This window comes from Cannabis sativa, chromosome 1 (assembly GCF_029168945.1).
Source record: "Cannabis sativa cultivar Pink pepper isolate KNU-18-1 chromosome 1, ASM2916894v1, whole genome shotgun sequence".
In the NCBI taxonomy this organism is placed as follows: domain Eukaryota; kingdom Viridiplantae; phylum Streptophyta; class Magnoliopsida; order Rosales; family Cannabaceae; genus Cannabis; species Cannabis sativa.
In genome coordinates this window covers 49,931,494-49,945,866 of record NC_083601.1, presented here as the reverse complement: position 1 = coordinate 49,945,866, position 14,373 = coordinate 49,931,494, and the positions used below count along the sequence as shown (strand labels likewise).

General features: G+C 33.8%; 1 protein-coding gene across 1 annotated transcript; it reads right to left on the bottom strand.

Moving 5' to 3' along the window:
• Positions 1-7,529: 7,529 nt before the first annotated feature.
• Positions 7,530-11,495, bottom strand: LOC115705417 (adenosine kinase 2). The gene is made up of 12 exons (XM_030632751.2): positions 11,200-11,495; positions 10,633-10,686; positions 10,255-10,301; positions 10,120-10,151; positions 9,929-10,030; positions 9,757-9,824; positions 9,016-9,092; positions 8,832-8,929; positions 8,669-8,739; positions 8,527-8,593; positions 8,251-8,434; positions 7,530-7,987 (listed from the first exon to the last, which is right to left on the bottom strand). The coding sequence occupies exons 1-12, from the start codon at positions 11,280-11,282 to the stop codon at positions 7,845-7,847; spliced, it is 1,026 nt and encodes a 341-aa protein (XP_030488611.1). The 5' UTR covers positions 11,283-11,495; the 3' UTR covers positions 7,530-7,844.
• Positions 11,496-14,373: the final 2,878 nt, after the last annotated feature.

Sequence of the window (14,373 nt, the reverse complement as noted above, 5' to 3'; positions counted from 1 at the left end):
CAATCAATGATTTTTTCATTTAATTGATTAATTTAAAATAAATGAATTTAAAATATATATATATATATATTATTAGAAATTGAATTAACTAGTCAAAAGAAAATCTAGATAGGTGATATTTTTGCTTGAAGTATTTCTTTTCTATTTTTATTATTTTCGAAAATTGTATTTTTATACTTTAAATTTTCGAACTCAATAAATATATTCTCAAAGGAAATTTTTAAGTTGCTAATTATTCAATTTAATTCAACTTAAATTAATTTCCTTAATATTTATATTTAAGATTATTACTAAGATGGAAATAATTAATTTTATTTCAATCACCATCTAAGTATAATTTTATAAATATTATATTAAATTCTTATTTTTGGATTTTAATTCTTAATTTCGAATTTAATGAGATTTATTTATTAGAATAATAAAGAAAATACATTTTAAATAATGAGCTTTATTATTATTAAGATATTCGATCTCCATTGTGGGTTTTACACCGCGTTTGTTTTAGTGAGTAATCCTCCCTAATGGAGGAACGTTCATTAGCAATTTCGCACCGTTTAATCTCGCATGATAAGTGGTTTGTAAGTGATAGATCACCCTAATGGTGGCGACCATATTTGACTTGCAAATTGCGAAACAATGGTAGAAGCTCATGAGATAGAATAGCCTTGACTCTTGCCTAAACGGGACAACGCTGGATTCCAATCTTGATCGAATAAAAGGTTGCTAGAATGTTTAACATTCTAGATGAGCTGACAACTCTATTCAATGGATGGTAGCTTTGACTCTCGCCTAAACGGGACACTGATATCAGTTTGTTGAAAACCTTGGAAATTATTTAGGATTGAATTTTTTAAGTATTTTCTCATATCATTCCTACTTGTTATGTGCTTATAATTTCTGAATTGATTTTGTGTGTTAAACCATTATTTAATTTCTAGTTGTTGATTTCTATTATTTTGTAGTATCCTGTTTTGTCAAAATGAATCCCATGTTATCACTGTTGACTGAAAATAAGCTGAATGGATCTAACTTCAATAAATGGAATGAGAACATTAATATTGCTCTCATAGGAGAAAGTGCCTTGTTTGTTTTAACTGAGCCGTCACCTGAAGTGCCTGGGGACAATGCTTCCAAAGCTGTGAAAGAAAAGTATGAGCGTTGGCAGAAAGCAAATGACAAAGCTCTATACTTTATGCTTTCTAGCATGGTTGACACCCTCAAACCTCAGTTTTCTAAAACTGAGAAGGCTGTTGAAGTTATGACGAAGTTAAATGAGCTATTCGGTAAGGCATCACTTCAGTCACGCTTTGACGCGACTAAGAAGTACATTAATGCACGGATGGAACCTCATCAAAACGTGCGTGACCATGTTCTCCTCATGTCCAGTTATTTCCAAGAAGCCCAGGATCATGGTGCTGAAATGGACAGTGCTACTCAAGTTAGTCTTATCTTGAATAGCCTGACTCCAGCATTTCTACCATATACATCAAATTATGTCATGAATAAGAAGGAAATTGACTTTCATGAATTAGTCAATGACCTTCAAACTTATGAAAATTTGATTGGAGGACCCAAGAAGAAAGGGAGTAAACCTCATAATCCTGGTAATGGTAATGGGACGATAAAACCTGAAGCAAATGTTGCCTCTGCTTCAAAGCCCAAATCGAAGAGGAAGTGGCACAACACCAAGAAGCGAACAAAAGCCAATAAAAAGGTTGCTCCTTCCGGTGATGCTACACTTAAAGGAAAGTGTTTCTACTGCAATGAGAAAGGTCATTGGAAACCCCAGTGTCCTAAACTTCTTGCAAAGAAACAAGGTATTTCCATTTATAAACTTTAAGAGTTTTAGTGAATTATTATCCAATTGGATTTATGATTCTGGACTAACTTTGTTTATTTGTTTTCTTCTTCTTATAGGCCAAGCTACTTGAACTCAATTGAGTTGGATAAGAAAGCTGGACCAAGGGTGAAATCGTCCAGATGAAGATGAAGCTCTTCAATTTTTTTTTGAATTAATTGTTTTAGCTTAAAGACAATTTGGATTTCAAATTTTAGTCAGGGATATTCATCCTTGTTTCTCTCATATTGTTGCAATACATTTTTTTTTAATATTAATAAAGTTTTATTTTCGAAATTCACTATTGCAATTTATGAGATTGAGCTTCATTGAATTTTATCTTCATCAATTATTACCACATTATATTTGTATGTTTGTATGTGTAAGTGTTTTTATTATTGATACAAATTCTATAATATTTACAACTCTTCATAGAGTTATATTATATAAACACTAGAAATTATTTCTATGTTTATTAATAATTGTTAATTCTCATACAATTATTAAGAATTTGTTTAATAAAAGGATCTTATGATCTGATAGGGGTGGAGAAAAGTTAAGAAAACTATGCAGTTCAACGATCTTTTATATCTAATGAACTCTGGATAGTATTCAACTCCACATGAACTCTATCACACTAAGAGAATCATGATCTTTACAACCTTTAGGGGTGGATCATAATCTCTATATACTTAGGGGTGGAGGTTATCCATAGTACCCTATATGTATATTCTTAGGGGTGGAGTCTATTCCACAATTCCCTATGAAACACATATCTTGTTTAAACATGGAAGTAATATAATGAGTCAGCTATTGTCAATATAAATTCTTGATCTTGATTGTATGTTCTATTTTGTTTTTACTGTTGTAAGTAAAAGTTTGATACCTTTGAAAGTTCTTTGTTAAAGTTTCACACTACCTTAATTGAGTGGGAGAATTTTAAAATTCTATACCCATCTTCATTAGGTTGATAATTGTGATAGGTACTTAAGAACACTACTGAAAAGCAAATCTAACCATTCACATGGATAGGTATAGCTTATCAGAATTATGAGAATAAGATAAAGAACTCTAGTTCAGTCCATTCGAATGACTTGAACTAAGAATTCTTAATCCTCATAAAATTTTATGGTATCTTAATTTTGATTACTTTATCTCTGGCATGTATATTTCACTTCAAAATACTAGTCTGCTATGTTGATGACTTAGTCTTAACTTAAAGTTTTAAGACTAATACAAAAGTCACAACTAGGTAACTCTCTAAACAATCAGAGGTTAAAAGTATTATTTAACCAGACATCTGCTATTGAGTGGGAGCTATCTGAGATGTAATCAAATAGGGAACATTAGAAGATATTCAAGAAAGATTTATGAAAGTGATCTATATGTCAGATATTAAGGAACTGTGTATCAGTTATCCATGTATCTCACCATCTAATTTCGATTTCTATAAGATGGTGCTTACTTTGGGGTGGAGGAATTATTGAATAATAATTCAAGCTCTACCAGAGAAGAACTATAACTTGGTCTATTCGAAAATACCAGAAAGTTATATCACTGAAGAAAAGTCTACACTGTATTATCTCAATTACATATTTTAAAATATGAGAGATATGTCTTCAGTTAATTCAGATGTACTTTTAAAACAGTAAAGATTTCAGTATCCCTTGATGAGTAAAGCATATAGTAAAGGATGTTTCATAAGAATATTTATGAACTAGTTTCCAGAAGTTTGGGTAGATTCAAATATACTACACTTAATCTGAAGATCAAGACATCAGATTGACCTATTTGCGCAGTTTGTTTTATATTAGTGCAAGTGGGAGTTTGTTGGGTTTTATGCCCTAAATAAAACTCTTTACAATCTGATTAGTTATCAATATAAGAAATTTGAAGTGATTGATGTTTGCATGAATTTTACATGCTAATGGTTTAATATGTTTGATATGTTTATTACATTCATACACACAAAATCAGTTAAATTCAGATCATATGTTTATTCACAATTACAGTATCGTCAACACAGTGGAATGTGATTGTGATCATATGAATCAAAAGTTTTGGTCCCTGTTTCATCAGTGTTATTGGATTTACACTAATGTGATAATCAGCGATGATGTGTACTTACACTTGGAGTAAGTGTTATGTTCTTTCCAGGACATTAGTAAAGTATACTAGTTTCGAATGTATGGAGTATACATTGGACTGGACTGATATTGCAACTAAGTTAAGATATTACAAACTTACCGTTATACATATCTTTACAAGTCAATATCAGTAGTTGATCTTAAGATTAAAAGAATCTAAATCCTGATATGCTTAGGCTCAACTCAGGAGTGATATTCATGTTCTTAGATTTATTAGTTAAGCCTACTTTTGGGTCAGGGTGATACGTATATTTTGGGAACATGATAGTATGATTGAGTGGGAGTGCTGAACATAAATATGGAATCTATAGCTTCTACTGGTGTATAGAAGTCAAGTGATGATTCCCTTCGAGCTTAGCAAATAGAAGTAAATGGATGAGCTCTTGTTTAACTGACTAATTAGTAGATCACTAAACACCATTTACAGGTAGCTAAGTGTTTTAAGGGGCAAAATACATTGAGGGGTGAGAACGGTAAAGAAATCCCATCTCGGTGTAGATCATCTATATAGAGGATCTTTAAATCACAATAAGATTATAACAATGGTTAAATGAGATAGTATATTGATATCGTGGAACATATAATATGCTCTATATAAGTCTGAGAGTGCAATTCTAAGTTCTAAGAGTGGATTCAACGAAGAATTAATAAGTAGGAATTTACTTGGTAAATTTGGTTCACTTATTGGAAGCTCAGCATATAGATCCATGGTCCCCATTCTAGTTGAGAACATTCTGCTTGTAAGACTCATTAATTGATTCGTGATTGATCAATTATAATTCTAAAGTTAGACTATGTCTATTTTATGAATTTTCACTAAGCAGGGGTGAAATTGTAAAGAAAAGAGTTTTCTAGGTTTATTTATTTATTAATGGACTTTATATGTCTAATTAATAATTAAATTAAATGACAATATTATTTAATAATCTATTTTAGTTATTAAATAATTAGTTTTGGCATTTAAAAGGTTAGAATTGGAAAATTGGCATTTTTGAGAAAATAGAGATAAAATTTGATAAAACTGCAAAATCAAGTGAGGCCCAATACTACACCATGGCCGGCCACTTAATGTGCTTTTTCAAATTAATATTTTCATTATTTTAATGCCAAATAATTCTAAACCTAGACCTAGTAGTTGCCTATAAATAGAAAGTGATGGCTCAGTCAAATTACACAAGTTTTCACAAGCTTTTCTGATAGAAATTTCTCTCTTCAGAAAAACAGAGCCTTCCCCACTTTCTATACCTGGCCGAAACCCTCTCTCTTCTTTTCTCCTTGATCAATTTCGACCCTAGTGAAAGAGTAAGAGCCCACACACAGCAAGCAGTAACTCAATCATAGATTGGAAGACTGTGAAGGATCAAACTTGAAGAAGAAGGACATTCGGGCTCAGATCTTGATTATACTCTGCTACAGAAAGGATTCAAGGGTTAGATATCTGAGTGGAAGGAGACATTAATTCCGCTGCATCAATGTAAGGTTTTCTTAACTTTATATGTGTTTAATTTATCGTTTTAGAAAGTTCATATTTAGGGTGTTTAAACAACATACTTGTGAGTAGATCTAAGATCCTGGTAAAATAAATTTCCTACAGTAACTCCCCGCCTGGTGTGTTACCCATAAATATATAATGACTATGATCCTCGATGTCTTCTCTTGTAAACATCTTCTCCTTGAATTTACCGTAACTTGTCGAAGAAGAAAATGGAACGCTAAATCCAGTCTCATTGGTCCCTCTAGCAACACTAGCATCATTGGTCCCTCTAGCATTACTAGTTCCGTTTGGACAACTACTACTAGTACCAGGTGTTTGAGGATTTTCTCTACGAGGCATTCTTTTCTGTGTCGGTTGCCTGGGTGACATTTGGTTTGATAGTGGAGTCAATTTTAGAGCTACAGCAGCTGGGACCTCTGTATCTTGGTCGTCTCTTACGTAATCATTATCCTCAACATAGCATTCAGGGTACGAACCATCACAAAAACCATCAATAAAGGGCATTTGTGCTACAATGTCAACACTCGACATCATAGTATTTAATTCAGGTAACACTTCGGTAACCAACTCCTCTAGATTTGTTTCTGGAACAAAACTCCCAACCTCGCTACGAGTGTCGTTAACAATACTTGGTGTGGGACTAGGATCGATACAAACATATTCTTCTTTAACAAAGTCACAAACAAGGGAGTAAATTCATCTAACTTCTTTGCAAGCATAGACAAAAATGACCTTACACACTTATTATTTCTAATAACTTTAGGGCAATACATTAAGCCTTTCATGTACTTGTAATTCATTTCTAATTTCAAATCATACTGCACTTTGTCAATATTGAGTTCTTCATACAAAAGATCAACCAAACGTGATTAGCTTACGTTCGTATCAATCTCAAATGTCAAAGTTTTGGCCCAACTATAAATCCAATCTCTTCCCTCAAGCTCCTAAACACCATTATACATAACGAAAGCAAAAATAGTTGAACTTATCACAGTTAAAAAAATACTATTAATAATTTAGAATAAAGATCTAACAGAAAAGTGATATAAACTCCTCAAAATACCTTAAATCTGTCATGCATCGGACCCCATCAAGCCCCATTGGGCACACAATCGTGCCCTCATCTGTGGACTTAAGTCCTAGTTGCAAATCAAGCAACATTGGACACACATTGGAACACAATCGGGCCCAATTGGGCCCATCACAAAATTAGACTACTAATCGGGCCCCATCGAACCCATATCGGGCTATCATCCCTGTCTGGGTACCAAAGAAAATATCAGACTACCATCGAGTCTCCATCGGGCCCCATCGGACCAGACAAAAAAAATTACAGATTCTAAAAAAAATGCAGTATTCACAGACAGCAAACATTTCAACACATAAAACAACAAAATAATAGCAACAACCTACAAATCAAGCATCAAAACAACATTTTAAACTAAATATAACAACAACCAACAAGATTACACAAAAATAATTACCCATCAGCTTCGTGTATAATGCTCCGTCCAAAAATGAGAGAAAATATAGTGTAACTCGTAGTGTAGTGAAGAAAAGTGAAGATAATGAGTGAAGAGAAAGTTATGTTTCTTTGTGGTGGTGGAGGAGTACTCGGGCAATAGACAGAAAGAATGAAAGAGGGAAGAGATGTAAATAGGGAAGGCATTTTGGGGTTAACATAATTGTTAGCCTATCCTATAAATATTGGGTATTAAAAATTGAGGGAAAATTTTTTAAGGTTTTGTAAGTATAATTAATCAAATGCTCCAACTTGAGTAAGTGTTAGATATGTATGTTAGCTGTATAAATAACTAGGAATTAGAACTAATTAGCTTCCATTATTCTCTTATTTTTCTAGAATAGCTTCCCTTGAATTGTGTATAAATATATTCTATTTTCTCAAAATACCAGTGTTTACATGTACCATAATAAAATCATGTTTAAAGGAGTTTATTATTAAACAATACGAGATTATTTGAACATTTTAGTCCAAAAAACACAACGGGGCAACACCAAAATGAAAAAAAGATGAACATACCACCAAAAATTTAGTAATGGTGTGAACCAAAGGCTTCTTTTCTTTCACCTTCTCCCATACATTAAAACTAAAACAACGAAAACCAATGTATATCTTCTAGAAAAATTGGAGTGGATATTCTTCTCATCCATTTCGAATAAGTATCATCACAAACAATAATAACATCCAAAACAAATAAACCCCTCTACCATATAATTGGATTTTTGAGAAACATAAAGCAGGCTATCACAATTATAATCAGGAGGCAACAATATAAGCATAATAATAGGATCCTCTGCTAAGTACAGAGGAAACAGAACTCTTCCGGTCCAACAAAAAATGAACCTATTCGAAATCTGGCTTTTCAGGGTATGTGCATCCTGACCTCTGGATGATAACATTTGCTGCATAACACCCAGCTTTCACACAATCTTCAATTGGCTTCTCCTTAACTAACTGTGACAAAAATCCACCAACAAATGCATCCCCTGCCAACAAAAAACAAAAGCATTTTAGTCAAGACTGGACTTGGATGATATCCATTCTAGAATATGATAAATCATAGCAATATCTAGTTACTTTCACACAAGGAAACATAATATGGTGAGTGTATTACTCTAATGCTAAAGAAATACCGACAACACTTGTAATTTACATTCATAGAGAATGATAACCATCATAAAATAAAAGATAGGGTCAGTGGAAAAATCAATATTATTGTTGAATGAAAAGATGGGAAAAGATTTAACACCTGCTCCATTGGTGTCAACAAGCTTCTCCTTGGGTAACAAAATAACAGGGAACAATTTGACCTTCCCATCCTCAGCAACTACAACAGGATCTGCACCTTGGGTAATGACAGTTGTCCTCTTGTGTGTACCTGATTGCTTGGGCAATTGGGAAATCTTGACAGCAATCTCTTCAACATTTTCAGTCTGAGTACAAGAGAAAATTCAATTAAGTGACTAATGGACAAACCAAGCAGTTCAATATATTATCAAAAGCATAGAAACATAGTAAACATTACCTCCCAGCCATGAACCCTTGCAAACGTTCTTGCTTCAGTCTCATTTCCAAAAACGTAATCCACGTACCTAGAGTCATAAGACAATATACCGTTATTGATGAGTAAAATAAAAGAAAACAACCAAAGAAAGAGGGAGACTTACGGCAAAGCCTTCTCCTGTGCATCTTTGAAGAATTCACAAATAAATGGAGCAGACAGGTTCATTGTGAAGACCTGCAGAATGCAAGGAATCAATATGAATTTACTAAATTTTAAAATTTACAATACAATAGTAGACATCCAAGAATTTACTTCATAGCTGTTACCTTGTTGTTTGCAGCTGCATGCGCAGCAACAAGTTGAATGGATTCTGGAGACACAGTGAGGAAAAACCCAGCAATGTAGTAATATTTGGCCTTTTCCACTGATCAAGTTGCAAATTGAAGTAAGATGACAATTAGGATGTGAGGTTAAGAAAAAACAAGAAGATCAACATGGCAAGCATATTACCTAGGGCCCAGTTTTCTGGTTGCTTCAGATGTTCAGTTTTGTAACAATTTGCAGCTGACAAGTTCGCAATAAGTGACCTGTATAATTGTTCATTTGAAGAAATTAAAAACAATGTCAGCCAGCAACAAGAATTTAAAAAAAAAAAAAAATAGAGATGCCTATGAGTGTGCTCAGTAGACACATAGAACTTGAAGACTTAAAATTTAAGTAAGAATGCAGGGAAGGAGCAACGGAAGAGCACTTGACCAGACAAAATTGATTTATGCCGACAAAAACACAATCAGTATTTCAAATAATTTACAATGTGCACAAGAAAAGGAAAGACACATAGTTAAATGATTTAACACAGAAAACTGAAGCCCACTATTAACAACTCCAAATCTAAATTAAGGAAGATTAAAATCCGCAATGGGAAAATTTGCCCAGTAAAAGAGAAGTATTCAATGATATCAACTTTCTTACAAAACAATGAAAGTTCCGCATGTATGACTAAAAGTCTAAAATCACAAGATTTTTGTTTTTTCTTTCAGATGAGATGAGGAGAAAAATAACCTCTTAAAACCAATTTACTTCTTTTTTTCTCGTTTGCAAATATAACTGTCCATGTATTGGTAAATTCATAGGAGCTGAAATGCCTCAACAAACAATAAATTTGAATGAAAAACATGTAGCAAGAAATATTCATTACTAATTACAACACAAAAGAGAAATTTCTTGGTACACAGAAGATGTTAAACTGACCTCTCACCACCAAGAACACAGACAGCACAAGTTCCGGTAGGTGCAGTTTCATCTTCATAATAGTGCACCTGTTTACATTTTTAAATTAGTAGAAACACTTCCCTCACTCATCCAGCAATATGAAAAATTGGACTGGGCGGAATAAAGTAGTGCAAGATGAAGAGGAACTTACATTAACACCAGCTTGTTTGCAATTTTTCTTCATCTCCTCTCCAAACTTATCCTTTCCAATACTTCCCATGTAACTAGTTGCACCAGGAATTTGGAGCATCCACTGGAGAAGCACACCATAACAAATGAGAAACAACAAATGATATGAAAAACTCAAAATAACAACATAGTTATATGAATCATTGAGCAAACCTGGGCAACTTTTATTGAATTTTGTGTAGCACCTAAAACCAAAACAATAAGATAAACCGAGCTATCAATATCTTGAAGACCCACATTAAAATCAATAAAAACCTAATATAGTTCAACATATAAATGAAAAATTACCTCCAGCAATAAACTCCACATCATATTCGTTGGCCAGTTCATCATACCTTCGCAATTGATATTGAAAAAAATGAAAGTATTTCAGTATGACCAAGTTAACTACACAAAATAATACTTGCATAAACAATCACATTGCATAAAGAAATTTGTAAACTCTGATTCATCTCATTTAATATCTCTCCAGAGAGCTGTCTCTTAAATGATTTACCAGAAAACCAGTATTATTTAAAATATATATACACATACAATCTTTGTATTTGATTCCAGGATATCTATAGCTAAGGATAATTTGTAAATGCAAAAAGGAAAAATGATAAGTGGCAAATGCAGCAGGGAAAATTATATATGAACTGAGAAATAAACAACTAGAAAACTTACATGGGCAAGTGCTTATCCTCAGCAAGAATAGCATTGTTTGGCTTGACGTCATATCTGTAAACAAAAATGAATTAAGTATCATAAGGCAAGTGACAATAAACCAGTTTGATATCTGACTTAATGAACAAGAAAAAAGAAATCTTAAAGTAAAAAAGCATTATGCAACAAGCAATTTCTTTAGATCTATCTTATTCAACATTTCTTCAGCTTCTCAAAAAGATCCAGAGACCTAACAAATACACCATTTCATCCATAAAGCATTTAGATCTACTCAATATTACAAACGCAAATAATAATTTCATATATTACACGTCAGAAAACAATCTTTTCAATACCAGATCAAAACATTTTTAAGATAGCGAGACCGGATCTCAGATCAGAACTAACATTAACAGTAGTTTGGTTGCTCAAAGAAAATGAAGGAAAAAAATCTAACAATGCAATATTATCCCTTACTAAATCAAACAAGATTCATATCCTGAGCTATAAAATTTCCCTAATCTGTGCATTTTCTCAGCAACTAAACAGAAGAAAAACCTGAAACAAGATTTAGGAGATGCTACTTACTTTTTCAGAAATTCCTCAGGGACGACGGCAGAAATGTCGAGAAGAGGATTTCCCATACCAAGAAGAATTCCCTCGTTCGCCATTAGAGCTTAGCTTAAGAGCTTAGCGAGAGAGATCGAAGAAGAAGAAGAGATTGAGGTTAGAATAGAAGACAGGCAGCTTAAGAGTGGTTCTTTGAAGAGGTATTTATAGTAACTAATAATTTACCTACAACAGGAAATGGGCACACTGATTAAAGTTACACGTCACTACCGTCACCTACTCAAAACCAAAAAAACCTCACCCACGCGCACTCTTTCTCACTCATACTCACTGCTCTTGTCTTTACTCTTTAGGGTTGTTGAGATTTTTCTTTTTTGATGATTAATATTTTTTTATTCTTTGATTTCCTTTAAAAGCCCAAGCGGCCAAGCCTATACCGTCACCAACCAAAAACACTCTCCCACGCGCCCTCTCACTAACCGCTCTCGTCATTAGGGTTGTTGAGATTTATTTATTATTAATTGAAAATTTTTATTTATACTTTAAAATTTTATAAAAATGTTTTATTTTATTGTAAATTTTTTTTTAAAATAATGATTAAATTTCATTAAACTAAATCATTTAAAACTACGGATGCAATAACAAAAGTAAAGAGTCCCTACTAAAAGTACGGTCAGCCTCAGAAAGAGAAGATCGCGCTAAGGCATGCGCAACCTTATTAGCAGACCGCTTAGCAAAAATAAAAGAAACAACATCAAAATTAGCAACCAAAGTCATACAATCGTAAAGAATATGGTCATAACGAGGAGCCATATTTTTGAACTTTTACAAATCATTAATGACCCTTAAACAATCCGACTCAACAATAACATGTGACCATCCATTTGCTTTACTCCAAGAGAGAGCTTCCTTGATACCAATGGCCTCAACAATATGAGGTTGCAAAGAGCCTTCTCTAGATAAACTTCTGGCCCCCAAGACCAACCCCATGGTAAATTATTTTTGAGAGATGTCAAACCTCAATAATTTTTTATAGGGAAATTTGAAAAAATATGCATAAAATACTTTAAATATTTTTTTCTAAATCTATAATACCTCATATTTCTCATATATGACCACATTACCGTATTTATTTCTCATAATACCCCTCTTATTTGAAATCTCAAACCCAAACTGCCCCCTCTCTCTTTCCCCTCTCTTTCTCTCTTTCTCTCGCATACCCTCAACCGTACTCACACTGGACACAAACGGAGACCGCCCACACCCGTCCACGCAAGCCGCCCACACCCGACCGCCCCCACCGTCCACGCAGCCGACCCCCACCATTGGCCCATCAGACCCAACACACCAAAAAAAAGATAACAACACATAGGCATCGGGCCCCATCGGACCCACCATCAGAACCATCGGACCAAACACATTTTTTTTGAAAAATCACTCAACACCATCAGGCCCCATCGGACCCAGTATCGGGTGCCATCGGACCCAATGAGAAATATAATTTCTAACACAAACATCGGACCCCATCGAGTCCCCATCGGACCCATCGGATCTTCGTCTTCTCCAACCCATTCGCATGAGCATCGGGCCTGCATCGGACTACATGGGGCCCGACGAAAATCACAGGTCCAAATCGCGAGCAAGGGGGAGCTGTCACAGCCGGTTTGAGATTGGGTCCATCGTCGATAGTAGGGGGCACTGTCACCGTGGGTTTAAATTGATGGGTTCGGGATGGGTTCACCGTGGGTTTGGGCGAGAGGAAGAGAGAGGAGGCGGTTTGGGTTTGGGATTTCAAATGAGAGGGGTATTATGGGGAATATGGGGTATTATGGATTTAGAAAAAAAAAAATTAGGATATTTTATGCATATTTTTTAAAATTTCCCTTTTTGATATCCTATGGTTATACGTCTTCATTGAAAAAAAAAAAAAAAAAAAAAAAAAAAAACCTTGAGTAAAAAATTTAATAAAATTAGCAACCGACCCAATATAATTTTATTATTGTATATGATCTATTAAAATAATATTTTAAATTAGTAAAGTAAATTGTATTTTTATTTAGTTATTTATTTTCAACAGCAATTTATTTATTTGTTTTTAACAAATATTAAGAGATAATTTAAGGTGTCAAGTACCATAAGAGGTGGCATACCGTGCAATTTAATATTAGGTCTCACATATTTTGATTTGATAAATTATATAGAAATCTATTAGCCACTAACAACGCGCCACATCTATAAGATGTTGGGCACCATAATACTAAATAACAATGCTCTTTATTTTTTGATAGAACTACTTTTACTATTTACTATGGCATATGTTATCTTAAAATAAAAATCGTACTAACATATATTTTTTTAAGTAAAACAAGCTATTGTCAATTTTATTTTGTACTTATTTTTTAAAATTATTAGTTGAGTAATAATATGTGACATATTTGAGAAATAATATGTGTGCAAATATTTTATGATTTATATTAGAATTAATAATAATGTTAATTCTATGACGTATTGGTTTTCAGTACAAGTGCTTCAAAAAGGCTAAGCTGGTGGTGTGGAATAAGTGGCAGAGAAAGTAGCTATTAAAATGTAATAAGAAAGGTCTTGTCTTTTGACATATTTTGAGAGTATATCGATGTTACTGGTTTGTTTTCCTTTCTATTATGGCTTCAAGCAGTCACCATGGTGGTGACTTGGTGGATAGATATGCACAGTTCAACTAGAAGAGGAAGAGGAGGGAGTCTTAATTACTAGTGATCAAGGGGAGGAGAATCAAGCTTTTGATGATATATGGTGTTTGGTGGGAAAGTTTCTCACTGGTAGAACAATCGATTTCGATGCAATGAGACACATGATGGCACTTCTTGTTATCTCGGATACTCAGGGCGCCTCCCTATCAAGGTGTTTGATATTAGACAATGTTATGATCTCATTTGAGATAATGCGCTACCTTAAGAGGAAGAGGATGGGCAAGGAAGGGCATATGGCTTTAAAGCTTGATATGAGTAAAGTGTACGATAGGGTGGAGTGGGATTTTTCTTGAGCATGTGATGTTGCATATGGGTTTTCATAGGAAAATAGTATCATTGATAATACATTGTGTTTCCATAGTTACATACAGGATCACTCATGGGGGCCATGTTTTTGGGCCAAATACTCCTAGTAGAGGTATTCGTCAGGGGGATTTATTGTCCC